This window comes from Thermobia domestica, chromosome 5 (assembly GCF_964235325.1).
Source record: "Thermobia domestica chromosome 5, izTheDome1.hap1.1, whole genome shotgun sequence".
Classification (NCBI taxonomy): Eukaryota; Metazoa; Arthropoda; class Insecta; order Zygentoma; family Lepismatidae; genus Thermobia; species Thermobia domestica.
The window spans coordinates 38,893,087-38,908,579 of record NC_137458.1 but is presented as its reverse complement, the minus strand read 5'-3'; the positions used below and the strand labels follow the sequence as shown (position 1 = coordinate 38,908,579).

At 34.8% G+C, this 15,493-nt stretch overlaps 1 protein-coding gene across 1 annotated transcript in view; it reads right to left on the bottom strand.

Moving 5' to 3' along the window:
- Pgant2 (polypeptide N-acetylgalactosaminyltransferase 2) overlaps positions 1-15,493 on the bottom strand; it is a 547,092-nt gene that overhangs the window by 15,097 nt on the left and 516,502 nt on the right. The window contains exons 6-8 of the mRNA XM_081758540.1: positions 10,336-10,457; positions 8,979-9,154; positions 1,800-1,903 (exon numbers count right to left, since the gene is read on the bottom strand). Coding sequence (XP_081614666.1) covers positions 1,800-1,903; positions 8,979-9,154; positions 10,336-10,457 — 402 coding nt within the window. The remainder of the gene's footprint in view (positions 1-1,799; positions 1,904-8,978; positions 9,155-10,335; positions 10,458-15,493) is intronic.

The window sequence follows — 15,493 nt, the reverse complement described above, 5'->3', positions numbered from 1 at the left end:
CCAAGCTCAAGAAAATGTGTCCATAACAATGTTTATACTGAACAAATATTAGGTCTTCGAATTTAGTGAAAGACATAATGCGCGTAACAACAAACCAAACATGATTTTAATTCAAGATCTCAATCAGTAACAAGGGAGGCACGGTGGCTCAGTGGTAAAGCGCTTACCTCTGATGCATAGGATCTCTGGTTCGATCCCCGGCCAAGTAAATTTGTGGTGGACAACATCGAGTCCGTAGGGTTTTCTCGGCGTGCTTCCACTTCCTCCCACATTATCATTCCACCAATTCTTCCATTATCATTCTCTTATCTTAATCATCCGTCTTCCTTAGCCTTAAAGGGCGTAATCGAGGGACGTTAAACTAAAAGATTTCATTTTTTCAATAATTAGCAAACACACACACATATATAGATAGATAGATAGATATAGGGTGGACCATTTATCTTGAAACGCTGTTGTAACTTGTAAACTTAAGATACAAGACGCTGAAATTTCATACCATGAAAATATCGACAGGAGAGCATTGTTTGCCACCTACTATAATGGTCTCGGAGGATATATCATTATGTCTCGGAGGATATATCATTATATAACGTTTTCGCTTTGTTTTGACCTGTAGAATAGCGCTCTGTTGTTTGTGCGCGCCATTTTTAAATCCCGAACAATCACACAAGGACCATCACTCCTGGACAGCAGCTCCATGAAACCCCACCACTTTTTCCCTCAAAGACCCTGTATTTATATATCTTAAAGAATAAGAATTAATAGGCCGGAACCATCTTAATAGATTGTTAGTTAAACAATTGAAACATTTACTGAATGTTACTAAAAGACTCGTCAGAATCAGATATGAATAATGAAGACGCAATAAATTGCTGACATATAATCTTCCTTACATTGACAATTTTATTATTTTTTTTATTTCCTTCTGTATTTGTGTGTTTACCATTCTTCATCATTATTTATTTATTTATTTATTTATTTTTCTTTGAAGTGAACAACGTACTCCTACATTTGGGACCATTCCTATTGAAGTACAAGTAAATCAATCTTCCTATTGCAGTGCAAGTAAATCAATCAATCAAAATTTTGTCCGGGGAGGAAAAGTTCAAAGTGTGAGAGATCTGCACTGGGACATTATTTGCTAAAGGATGTGCACTCCATAAGATTGACATGTAAAAGCAAATTAATTAATTTTAAAGCCTCTAAAATATGCCTGAAGGAAACATTGGACGGTTATTTGAAGAATGTATATCGATCGTATATTAAAGCGTGCTATTAACAGATTATTAAAAGGATTAGACAAATAAACAAATAAATAAATAAATAAAGTAAAATTTATCATAATGGAAGCTTTACTTTTAAGATCTATATTCAATGTCATTCAGCAAGGTTCACCGACCTGGAAAAATCAGGGAATTTTAAGAACAGAGTTTTACCTTTGAGAACCCATTTTCCTTTTTCGCTTACCCGGCCATTTGGTAGGGTATATTATATAAAATAAATTTGTTTTTGCAGAACTTCTCTACCTACACATATGCACACTATATATACATGTACATGCATAGTAGATGAGGAACCCCCTGGTCAGAAGAAGTATAGTTGACTTTGTACATTGTATATAGACCTAGAAAAGTCAGGGAATTTATGGTCGCCAAACAAGTAGGATCCCTCGTCAGTTACAAATGAATAGAACAAACATTAATAACAATGCAATATAAAAGTACAGATTTGTGTTTGGTTTAAATAAACAAAAAAGTAGCTTCCAATTATTAAAGAAATTACGACAAATTTCTCACCTAGATTTTCTCCACCCCACACATTCATTTCCATGTCATATTTTCCAAGTTCTTCAAAATATGCCTTGTCTATAACAAATAAGCCACCTGCTATCATTGGTGTCCTGTAACGATCAACGCTTGATTATTTTCAAATATAACTTTTAAAATAATCAAACAAAAAGATAATACAAGTTATAAATAAAATTAACACTTTTATTTATCTTTGTGGTACTAACAACACAATATTTGTTATTATAAGTTTACTACTGTGTTTTTGAGGCTACCTGTGTCTCAACTATTGTATAACTTAAAACAAAATATGAAAAGATTGCCTACTTTCAACACATTTCAGACCCAATTGTTTTTATAACTCATTCAATAAATAACCGGGAAAGTTGCATAAAATCCTAAAATACGACCATGACTCTTACATGTTTGCTAGCACTCATGCGTCACGACGGGACACTGGACACAAAAGATGGCAGCTCCCTTACAGGATTGCTCCTAACTGAAGGAGTGCAGTTGTAACAGTTGACTAAAATTTACCTAATCACTGTCTCACTTGCAAAAGAAATACTCAGGGGGAGAAACTATTGAAACCGTAACAGCAAATATTTAATAATAATATAAGTAAATAAAATAGGGAAAAATTAAATAAATGTAAATAAAGAACAAAGAATGGAGAGCGAATATATCTCCCGAATGATAGACTACATTTCATATGACTATTCATACTATGGAAAAGAATTATGATTTGGAATCTATCCTATGTTTCATTATCGACGGTTGTTGCTATGGCTCTCAAATATAAGTTCCTTCGACGCAGGTAGAAGAAATATTCTTCCCTGGACCACTACCCTTTTCCAATGTGAGCTCAAGATGTATGTACTAGCTATCAAAATGAATTATCGTTGTCACAAAATGGTAATATCGAAATAATTTAAAATTTCAGAATAATTTAGAATTTCGAATGAGTAATCGTATAGCCGAAATCTACTCATGGCTGAGAAAATACGCATGGGCGCCAACCATGTATCAGCTTTCCTTTTATGCTGATTCTCTACGTGTTAATTACATATACATATTCGTCACACACTGAAGAAGCGTAGTAGTCCATAAGACTGGGGGAGAAAGAAAATAAATAGCTAACGAACACAACACTCAACATGATTAACTGTAAAGAAGTGTCACGCAACGGAATTCTCACTTGATCTTTTATATATATATATAGGAACACAATACGGAAATAAGTGCTTCCAGGTTCTTGCCAAGGACAGCATTCCCCCATCCCATGGAGACTTCAATCCATTTATACTAATTTAATCTATACCCATTCATTGTAGCACCGTAAGACCTAAATATAAAGTTTACTGTATTTTAATATTATGATCTAAATTCGTATAGCTTATAATAAACAACAATAATAATAATACTGGGTTCAAAGTAGGATTATTTTAATGGTCGTAGATTGTCGTGATATCATTTAACATATGCTTACATAGAACGTCATATGTCCACGCAACAAAAAAATCTTGACATAGTTTTCCGATGTATTCTCAAAACTTCCTTGGATTTTTTTTTTTTTTTTTTTTTTTTTTTTTTTTTTTTTTTTTTTTTTTTAAGGTACAGTTCTTATATATACATTTTTAGTAGCGTTTGTATTAAATATTAAGCACAGTTTCACAATCTGCAGTTAGTTAATTAGTACTTTGAATTATTGGTACTTTGATCTATATTTAAATTACAAAATTAACATACACTGTACATGCAACTAACACATATTCATGCAAGTTATAAACATTTAACCTAAGACAAATAGTGATTGGTGTCTATGAGGAGTTTCATCTACAACTACCTATAAGAAAGTAGCAATTTTTTTTTTTAATTGTAACTAGCTCGTGGACTTCCTAGGGTCCCTCCGTGAGCTACAGATATATACTGGAATACACCTGTTTGCAATATGCTTATTCTTGTATTTTTATGTATAACAATCTAATATATTATACAACTTATGACAGGTGCATTAATTCTCAGTTTAGCCAGCTAGTGTCAGTTCCTGAAGGGAACATATATCAGGCTACACTTACATTCAACTCGAACAAACATTATGATTATGTACATGACGATGAAATACATTTATGGACATGATAACATACGAAATTACTATTAAAACACAAGAAACCAGAAACTCCCTATATACACCAATCACTAACATGCACACATTCACTTACTCACATATACATGCACAATCGTTTACAGAAATTTAAACTAACCTACTACGTTTTTTGGCATGGCAACGTACTAGAAGAATAATTCGGAAACTGTGCTGAAACTAAATCAATCTATACCATAATATTTAATATTTTGCTTTTTGCCCAACGCTTAATTGAATTCTTCAAATTGCAATTTTGAATTAGCAGCCGAAACTTGTGAAGGGAGACATAAAATTCTCAAATTACTGGAATTTAGAGGCTACATCGCTCTTAATAACGCTGGACTTAATTGCACATGATATTAGGGAGTAAATCTACGTAATGCCCAAACTAATGGCTAAGCTGCCCATGGCAGTGTAATCAAAGTTTAGCTACGAGCCCTACTTTGCTTTCTATTTCACTTTCGAAATTATACAAGCACCGGGATTAGTCAGCACTTATTACGGTTCAGTAACACTTATTATTCTAGTTGTTACCTTATATCAGTTGTATCTAGAGAGGAAATCTTCATTTTTACACAAATTGTTAACCGGCTTATAAATAAAGGACACGCCTCCTTCATTCAAACTTCATCAAAGTACCTCGAATACATCCGCGATTTCGTGAGCAACACATGATGACTATTTTCATGTCAAAATAGTCCCATGGTTCACTCGAGATTTTTCAATGTTTTCTATTTTCAAGAAGGTATTAAATTACGTAACGATTAATTTAGACGATTTACACATTTTTATCGTAGATATTAGCCCAAAACAATTTCATTCTGTTTCATATGCATACAAATTTTTACTTACGCTGTAATAACTTTATGGCGCTTCAACCTTGGCATTACACATTAGAGCTACCAACAGATCTCGACACAAAATAGTCGCGATATTTGCTGCATATATTTGAATATCAATAAATGATTAAATGATCACACCAGATTCTATGAATATTCTATAACAATTAATCAGTTATTGCCCCGAAAATGATATTTAATCTGCATTTTGTTCTATTCCTGTTAATAATCTCACAAAAAGAGTACTTAATATTGTTTAATTTCTTTAAAATGTAACAAAATACAAATGTGTTTGTCTTCATTCTTTTCGTCTATTTTCTGCTGTTTAGATTGCAGTCCCGTGAATATTATTCATCCTATGCTTATTTATGAATTTATTGTAAATTACTGTCATTAATATGTCTCCTGTCCTTTTTTTTTTTTTTTTTTTTTTTTTTTTTTAGATTTTAAATATACTCTTTCGTAATAATGCTAATGTGCAGCTATGTAGAGTATGGTAATTTAGTTATTATTGGCCTGAATATATATATTAAACGCATTATATAATTTCATAACCACAACTGAGAATACTAATTACAATGGTTACTTGAATGGCATAATCTACTTTTGAAACGTACCATTTAAACACAGACTGGTACAAGTATAGAATAAACGCTCCACTTAAATGCATTTGAAACTGTAATTTGAAATTACTGTTTCTTAGTGTCCTTAGATTTCTGTTGATGGAAACATGAGACTAATAAAATTCATCGCAGCATGACAGCGTATGAGTGAAACACAAGTTTACGAACTGGTTAAGTTCAAACAGGGCATGAAGCTATACGATTCCAGTAGTTCTGAAGAGCCTTCAAAGACCTTCAATATTCATTATTATCTATTTACGAAATGCCCTGTCAAGTTTATCTTACAAGAGCTCGATGGGTAACAAATCTGATGACTGTGATGATTATTCCATTGATGTGATGTAAGTGTCCTCTTTGAATTGCAGATAGTTACTGCATAGCTTAGAAGAATGTCTGGGATGATAATCCTGTTATAGTATAAAGTTACTGCCCCAAATCCGTGTTCCTAATGGAATTCCATGCCTTACTTAAAAGTTGCAAAACACGTTTTTGTCCATTACTCCATTAATTCGAACTAAATTATCAACTTTGTAGTTTGCAAAGCATCCTCAAATAGTGACGCTACCTTCTTTAGATTCCTGGTGAGGACACTCGATCGAAAAAGTTCAACAGCTTTTTCTGGCCCGCCATCTTGAATGAGGTTTCCCTCATTCACACCAGGCAAATGCCGGGATGACATAATGGTACCAGGCCGCTTCCTTCCTTCCTCACTCCTTTCTTGCTTCCCTTTCATCGGATAGTGTGCTTGCCGAAGAACGTCATCCCTCATATACGTGACGGGCTAAATGGTCTTAGGTGCCGACAGCCCAGAAATCTAATTCCTAATCCCTACCTTTTCATGCCTTGCTGTAGGTATTACACGATCAGAATGAAAGTGCTCTTCGGGACGGCGACGTATAAACTTCTAGCATTGCGAGATGAAAAGTTGGAATTTAGATTCGTCGGTCCAGAGTGCGCTCTTCCATTATTCATCGTTCGAGTCTTTATTTCATTTTTTATTTTTATTATTTTTTAAATTTATTTATTATTTGTGTGTGTGTGTGTGTGTGTCCAGGAGTATCTTTTTGTAATGTCTCCTGCTTGAAGGAATGATTTCTTTATCGCAATTCTATCCCAAAGACCATAGATCTAAAGCTCTCGGCCACCAACGTATTTGATACCTTTTGGATCTGCAATAGTTCTATTGGAGTGGTTAACGTCTATTCTGTTTGCTTGTTTTTCCAGTGAATTTGTCCTTAAGAAAACGTGTTATTTTTGGATAATCAATGCGTTTCTGTGTAATATTTGCACCATTTTGTGACTATCGTTCAAGAGTCCGATGCACTGTTCCGCCCGATCACTGAGCGATTTTTCGCAGAGAATGACTCTCTTCTTTCAGAATAACCACTTGAACACGTGCTTCGACTCTTAGTTAACATTTTCTGTTCCACATTTTATAGTATTTGCATGTTCTTCGCACTATTCAGCTGGTTCACGCGAATGAAAACAGTAAGATCGCATGTCACAGATTTCTAGCCAGTTTTACTTACTATCCAGTATTACAAGAACATTGAATAGCGCATACACAACTGTTCGTTGAAATAGACAACTACTGACAAGGGTTCATACACCACCACTAACTAGATGTCTCAATGTCAACAAAACCATGGCTTTTCGTATCCTTATATGAACAATGTTGTTTATTTTCAAAAATGAGTCCAATAAACTTGATTTTGCATGGACACAGTGTCTTTTATTTGGAAAATTCTGAAAAATCAATAGCGTGCACAAACTATTGACAGTAACTCAGTCAACAAAGCCCAGTCAGTAGTGTATGAGTAGTTACGGACGCATCCAAAAGTTCTCTCTCTCTCTCTCTCTCTCTCTCTCTCTCTCTCTCTCTCTCTCTCTCTGTGGAATCAGACGCTGGAGTAGGTGTATTTAACTAAAGGGAGAACTATGTTGACAAATAGTAACGTAGTTATTTTGTTACTTGTAATAAATATTCTGCAAAAACATATTCCGGTTATGTATTGAATAAGCCTTGTATATTACATGAATTACATATTTTGTAGCACGGTTGCTACCCAGTGATAATGTCAAAAAGGGCAAGTGTCTCCGGCGGCTATTCTTGCCTCACAATTGTAATGTAGGTCACTGGGATAAACTATTTCCCCCCGCAAAAAAATCCCTCCTCCGTTTTCCCTCACACTCCTTAATGGTGACATTACCACTATCGCTATTATACTATCTGTATGCTTGTATTCTACAGTAAAATCTTTCACAGCATCGTGCCATTATAATATTCATTAATATGATATTAATTCATTAATTATCCCAACCTTATATCAACTCTTTTAATAATTGTAGTCGATCAAGCGACTGTTTGCTGTTTCTAATTCCTGATTATTTTGGCAAGAAAAGACATAATATTATCTTAAAAATAGAAAAACTGCTCTACTTTAAGATATATATATATAAGTTAGATAATCATAGAGAGCACTGATGTCAGAAAGTAGAAAAAACATCGAATTGAGAGCTACTGTTAGGTTATAGAAATATTTTGTTTAAAACTATTGATTTGATTAGCTTAGACAAATATGAAGGGGGGGGGGGGGGCTCAAAAATAACCAGGATTATACTCACACACATCGTGTACTTGTAGTACGAGGTGGCTGCACCGCTAGGACGCTGTGGGAGGATCTCTCCTGAATCAGTATGCCAGTGGCGTCAACCGAAACGACGCGTGTGGTTTCTCTGGCAGTTCCTTGTGTGTGTTCATATGTAGTGTACTCGTGACATGAAGAAATGACAGATTCCCACGAACAACGTGCGGCTGTGAACTTTGCTTGTTAACTCGGCAGGAACTTGCAGAACCTGTTGTGATCATGCAAAACAACTTACGAAGAACATGCTCTCAGTACAACACAAGTGTACGAATAGTTTGCTCGGTTTAAAAGGGGGAAATGACCATTCAAGATCAGCTCCGTTCCGGTCGTCCTTCAAGTGCGCGAACCGAGGACATCGCCAAAATCCTTCATCTCATCAGGGAAGATCGACGAAGAACAATAGACCAACTCGAAGACTTATCTGAGTTATTCTGGAGCTCCATTCAGCGCATTTTGCACAAAGATTTGGGAATGCAACAAGTGTCTGCTAAGTTTGTGTCCAGACTTCTCACCGAAAAGCAAAGAGATCGTCTCGTAGAAACATATCGTCCAACGAAGGACGCAGTTACAGACGATCCACGTGCCCTATGCGCCACATTTGGTTCCGGTGGACTTCTTCCTGTTTCGTTGAATGAAAGGCAAGCGTTTAGCCGATGTCGACGAAGTCAAACACAATGTCACGACGGCACTAGCAGGTATCACAGGCTGAATTTGCAAGGAGCTTCCAACAATGAAATGAACTTTTGGACAAGTGCATTAGTATTAATGAGAGTACTTTGAGGGTGATTAAAATTATATTAAAAAAAAAAAAAAACTTCGTATTCTAAATAATAGTAATAATAATAATAATAATAACAAAGTCCATACTTTTTATCAGTAAATTCCAGTTATTTTTTGGTTCTCCCTTGTACTACACTATAGTACTTCTTTACCTGATAGCATTTGTGGGATCTTTTTGTCGTCTGTTCCTTTCCTCGTTACTTAAATATTCCCATTTGAAGACTAGATTCCAGTCAAAGCCACCTCGAAGGTCTGCTGAAGCCCCGATGTATTGAAAGGTATCCATACTTATCACGTCAATTATAGGACACACTACGCGAGTCCGGTCCTGGAAAATAAAAATGTTTTTATTTCAAAATTTTGTAGGGTTATGTTGCGAAATGTTGAAGTAGTACTGTTGTATTACTTCTTTGACATCAAACTGAAAATGAGTGTAGAAAGCTATATGCTGTCTGATATCATCTATCACAAGATAAAACAGCGAAGTTATATTGTAGAAAGCTCTAAAGTGGCGATTCTTCAACTTCAAATTTTCGAAATCATCTCAATATTTTCTTTCAATATATGACAAAAAAAAAAAAAAACTTTATTATTATATGTCAATCACATGAGATCTTACTTATCTATTGATATCTTTTTTCGGGCTAACAGTACATTGAAACTTCTAACCGAGTTGCTTGGTTTTACATTATTGGTCTAATTTCATCATCAGATGTATAAATTTAATTCTATTAACTGAACTGAAATTTCCAAAACAGTTAAATCACTGAAATTCATTGTGAAAATTGCACAACTAATAATATGTAAAAAAAAATTATAAAAGATTGTTATTCTTCAAAAACCTAGTTCAGAATGATCGGCATATAACAAAACTCCAATACGCATATAGTATAAGTGCGTATTATAAAAGAAAGAAAAAAAACTTTTCAGGTCAGCAACTGAATCAATGATTCCAAGAAAATTGTTTTTAGAGAACTAAGATAACAAACAGTTCCTAAATCTGTAGCAGCATATATGAAATTTTGTACACGAAAAGAATAATTACACTCCACAGCAATGAATACTGAATATATGGGAATGAATTTCGGTTACAAAAATATGGGAAGTTTCATTTATCATTATTAATTATTGAATATGAACTAAAATGATGTAATCTACGCTTTTTTAAAAGAACTGTCAAATAACTGGCTTGATATGCTCATGCTTTATAAGAAACTTCAGTAATAATACAAAGATGCCAAAACATTACATCCACTCAAAATAAACACAGGATGTATAAAAATAGCTAGTCATAACTTTTGTCCATATTGATGCACTAAGAAAGTTTAAAATTTTGGAAACTACAAATATAACGCTCTCGAATTTGATTTGTTTACCAAGCGCACCTCTAACAAAATATAGTAAAGACGTTTTAATAGGTAAAGTATCATAGATTCACACTACAAAACAATCACCTTCTTACAGACGTTATTATAATCATTTAAAAATCATCATTTTTCAGCAAGTTACCTCTGCCACTCTCTCAAGCAATGGTTCCAGCCAGTGAACATTACATTCGCAATGACTGTCCAAGAAGGTAAGGACTTTCGCTGTAGCAGCGTCGGCACCCCTCACTCGGGATCTCATTAAACCTTTGAAAGAAAAAAACACATTAATATCATGTCATGTACAGAACAATTTATATCAAATGATTGCCCTGGTATTCCTATGCATACTTTGTATGTTATCATTTGTTTCAAAGTTTTTATTTTCCAGTTTTTAAGTACTGTGACGTGGATCTATAGTTTACCTTCATGACCTAAACAACAGAAGGCTCCTATCCTTCCTCTTAGCACGGAGGGCTCTAATGTATGTAATCGAAGTTAAACTGCTGAACGTAAGAATTCTGCTCAATATTTCGTGCTAATTTGCACTTAGACAAATAAATTACTCCTTAATACACATCATATGTCTCAACCCACAAGCGTCTAATGAGAGGAAAGGGGGAATGTGCTTTCCAAATATCTTGCGCAGGACAGAAAAACAACTGACGCTGAAAGTGCGTATATGGAATAAGTAAACAAAAATGAATATTCTACAGTATTTATTCTTTATTTGTAGTATATACTTCATTGTGTACCTACATCCAAGTTAATATGCTTTAAAGCTAATAAGAATAAAATAAATCATCTCCCTATTTCCAGAACTCTATCCCATTTTCTTCTTTACAGATATGAAATGAAATGAAATATTTAAGTTTTACGTCCCACGATTACGCTGGCTAGGCTAAAGGAGACGGTGAAGATGAGAAATGAATAAAATGGTGGAATGAAGAAAGTGGGAGGAAATGGGAGAACTCCGAGAAAACCCACACACGCGGTGTTTGTCCACCACAAAGCTCACTTGGTGCGAGCTGAGATCCAATCAACGATCCCATGCACCAGGGGTGAGCGCTCCACTACTGAACCACCGCGGCCCTTCTTTCCAGATATGACATCATTTGTTTTTACCTTGATGATCTTTCGTTAAAACATTCGCTTTCATGTACCTAACAACGCAGCATATACTATACAAACACTTAACAACATATTATAATTAATTTATCTGTTCTTATCTATTTACTCATTTGATATAAGCACTTTCAACCTTAATCTATTTTTCACCTTGGCTGCACGTTGGAACTAATGAATAATTTATTTAATTATAGTAAAATAAAATAGCGAGAAAGTACAGTAGAATGAATCGTAGAATGGAAAAGAGCATATGGATAATATTTTAATGACTGGTATCATGAAAGGGGAAATGAAAGGGAGAAAATGTGAAGATAAATATGGTTTAGGGGAAAGAGATTAGAGATTGATGAACTTTTGCCGACAGAACTTGATGATGATAAGATATATGTGGTTCAATCAATACAAGAGAAGAAGATAGACCTGGAAGTCTCTATTCGAGGAAAAAAAGATAGAGTATATAACAATACAGGACAGAAGTGCAAGATTCTTTGTGAAGCATATATTTTTTCATATCACAATCATGTGTTGTGGAATTCAACTGAAAACTGTGGTCAGGAGAAAAGGCAAGTTTTCACTTACGAAAATGACATAAAGATTCGTTCGCAACTTTGAAGAAAAGCTGAGAAGAAATAGATACAGGAGTTAACTGGTGGTAAGATAATTTCAAACTTGACGGGGAAACAAACCTTACTCTTACGCTTAGATTAATCTGGGTAGGCCTTTTATCTGTATGTTATGTTACATATTACTCGAATAAATTATCTTTATATGGTAAGCTGTTGAATTTTGCGTTATTCCAAGCAAGGTCACAAGTGACCTGGTAGAGCTTAAAAGTCACAGTTTTCAATTCAACTAATGGAAGTGTATTTTTTCCAAAATGAAACTTCGTACATAATCAATTTATCGTTCCATCAGTCGAGTATATTGATATTTTTCAGTACCTGAAGTTGGACACATAAACCATAAACTCTCTGACGTTTCACCTATCTTATGATTGGTAACCTAATTGTTGGGTTTCCACTAATCTTGAGTACGTTCTTTATATGTATGCTGAAATAATACACTATGTTCGGCTGAATTGATTTGTTTCGGGCATTTCCCAAAATAAGTGCTATTACAACAAGTCAAGGATGGCCTGCTAGAGGTCAAAAGTTACAATTCCACATATTCCTCACTACCACATTGTTTCACATCGGAAGTTATGCAAATATGCTAATTTGTGCGGTTAAAAGATCGCTATATTTTGAAAAATTGTATATAATACCAGAATTTAACATTGAAATCCATAAGGAACAAATCACATTTTGATCTTTGGCCCTGTAATTCATTAATCCGTGATGCACTCGACTTCATTTTAGTGTCACATAAAACTCGGGGTCTTTGTCTGTATTTCCACCAAGTTTCCCTTTCCTAGGACTTACCATTTCTATGCAACACAAAATGAATTTTACATACGAATATTTGGAGTATGTGTGTGTATATATATATATAAGGTAATCTAAAAGTACTGAGCCTTTTGCGCACTTCTGCTGTGCGCTTGGTGGGATACGAAGGGCATCGTCGATTGCGAGGAACTGCTGCCATCAGCCAGAAATATAAACTCAGACCTATAGACTGTACTATCGACAACTAGCGATAGTGCATATTGCCATTCAAAAGAACCGGCAGGAACTAGCCAACAGAAAGGGAGTCGTATACTACGCTGACAACGCCAGACCAGATATATCTTTGACAACCGACAGAAATTAAGACAACTTTCTTGGGAGGTTTTAATTTATCCACTATATAAACATGCAAAAAAGCCGGCTTTTTTGAATCGACGTATGGTGATAAATTAAAACCTTCCAGGCAAGTTGTCTTAATTTCTGTCAGTTGTCAAAGATATATCTGGTCTGGCGTTGTCAGCGTAGTAGCGGCTTTTTTGAATAGGCGTTTCTTACATAAAAAGTCTGCTTTTTTGAAAAAAAAACGGAAATTTTGGATTTTTCATTTTCACAATTTTTTTTATCTAAACAGCTTTCTTATAGTATACTTTATAGTTAAATAAAATTTCATGACTTAAACGCCATATTTCACTCTGAAATTCACCATCATGGTGAATGGAGCACATGTTTTATGAATTTAAGTAAACATAAAGTACGTAGTATTTGGGAGCAGTTTTAGACGCTATTTAACTTTATTTTAACTTCTGAGTTATCGGCGTTTTTTTTTCCTCTAGCTCATTTCATTTTTAAACATCCGTGTTTTATTTCTTACAGCTTAGTACTCTAGCTTCTTAGTTAAACTTGTTTTTCAATATATCTGTCAGAGCGTACTTCCACACTTCGTTATACTGTAGCTGTGCGATGATTTAGTAATATTCTTCCGGATACAACCTTGAAGACCATTTTATACTGATAGTCAGTGGTAGATTTAGAAAAGTATTTTGAGAGGGATTTTTCTTATCAATATTTAATTTTTCTAAAAAAAAAAAAAAAAATCCAAACTTTTATTTAAGGAGAGATTGAAATTTATGAGTAAAGGCGTAACTAATATTTGTTTATTTTAGAAATTCCGTAATTTCGGGAAACAGGCTTCAGTCCGAAAGAAACCCCCTCACCCTAACCTCCTTTGCAAATCCGTCACTGCTGATAATTAGTAATAACAGTTTAAAAACAATAAAAAAAAAAGAAGTCTGCCAGCACTCACAGTACACGCAGTATTTGTACATTTATAGATGGAATTAAGAAAATTTTTTTGTTGGAATGTCGAGTGCGGGTTTGAATCCCAGAAAGTGCAAAAGCTAACCACTCACTCATGGTTGTTGTGAAGTATGCTTGACTTAGTTCTTTTTTTTGGGGGGGGGAGGAGCTCCGTAATATGTTGATTTCCTCTTGTTAAAAATTCAGAAACTTTCAGGACTGACTAAACCATGACGGTGGTTATACGTTCTAGAGTCTTGAAACCACACGTTCAGCTGAACAGTTTATTACGCACATAATCCATAAACAGAGAATTCGGTATTCTCCCGATTCTAAATACATTTATGGTTTATTTTCGAGGTTTTATATTATTATCTGCGTCACTCACTAATTAAATAAGTTTTGTGTTGTAGAGAAGCGAAACAAAGTCTGTTTTATGAATCAAAGCACAAAAAAGCGCGATTCTTTGCAAAACAATTTTTTTTTCGAGCCCTTGCATCTCTAGAATAGCCAGGACTTGGTATCGTCAGGATATCACTTGTTTCGGACTCAACAGAACTCCCCGAATGGCACTAAGTTAATTTCAAAAGAAATCAGTGAAAACCATTTTTTAAAAATACCAGAAACCACAAAAGTGCTACAGCAATGGGGTCGTGGTGTTGCTGGAAAAATGACAAGGTCATCGAACGAAGTTATGCATATGTGTATTCATAATTCTAGTTTCAAATAATAAGAAGAATAATATAGAATATTATTCTAATTTTGATCTTCAAGGGCCCAATACTTTTCAAACAACCTATATAAATACTATATAAGCACACCGAACAGAAAATGTACACCCCACCTAACATTGGTCCTTTCACTGGTATATAAGTAGATATGATTCCATTTATAATACGTTACTAAATGGCCTATCCACACTGACACATACCCATGCCCGTTGTATGGAGTTAACTGAAGGGAGTGGACCAGTTGGTGTTATGGAAATCGCTCGTCAACACAGGTAGATGGCAAGATGTGATAAAATGGTTATGAGCACACCGTAAATGAAGTCCGATTTGTTGATATATGAATATGGATTGTCCAGTGTGTCTACAAGGAATGGTCAGAACTCAAAACGGTGTCAGAACTGTGGTTGCAAAGAAAAGATTCTAACCCAGAAAGACCCCCAGGCATGTTCCCTGCCTCTGATCAAGGAAAACCATTTTCAAATCTGACAGGAGTTACTGTAGTGCATGAATGCAGATCCATCCCAACCAGTATCTAAAAGGACATTACGAAGGGAGCTTCATGCCATGGCATTTGCAATCATGTACTATGAGAGGCCACCTTTTTCACTGAAGTGCAGTCCAAGTTGCAGTTTTGTTTGTATTGCAGTGATGTAAGGAGTCAAGCGCAACGAAAACGCAATGAAACATTTCACCCACACTTATGTGGTTCAAGCTGGAAGAGATTCTGAAATGGTGTGTGGATATATTTCATACAACAATTTCA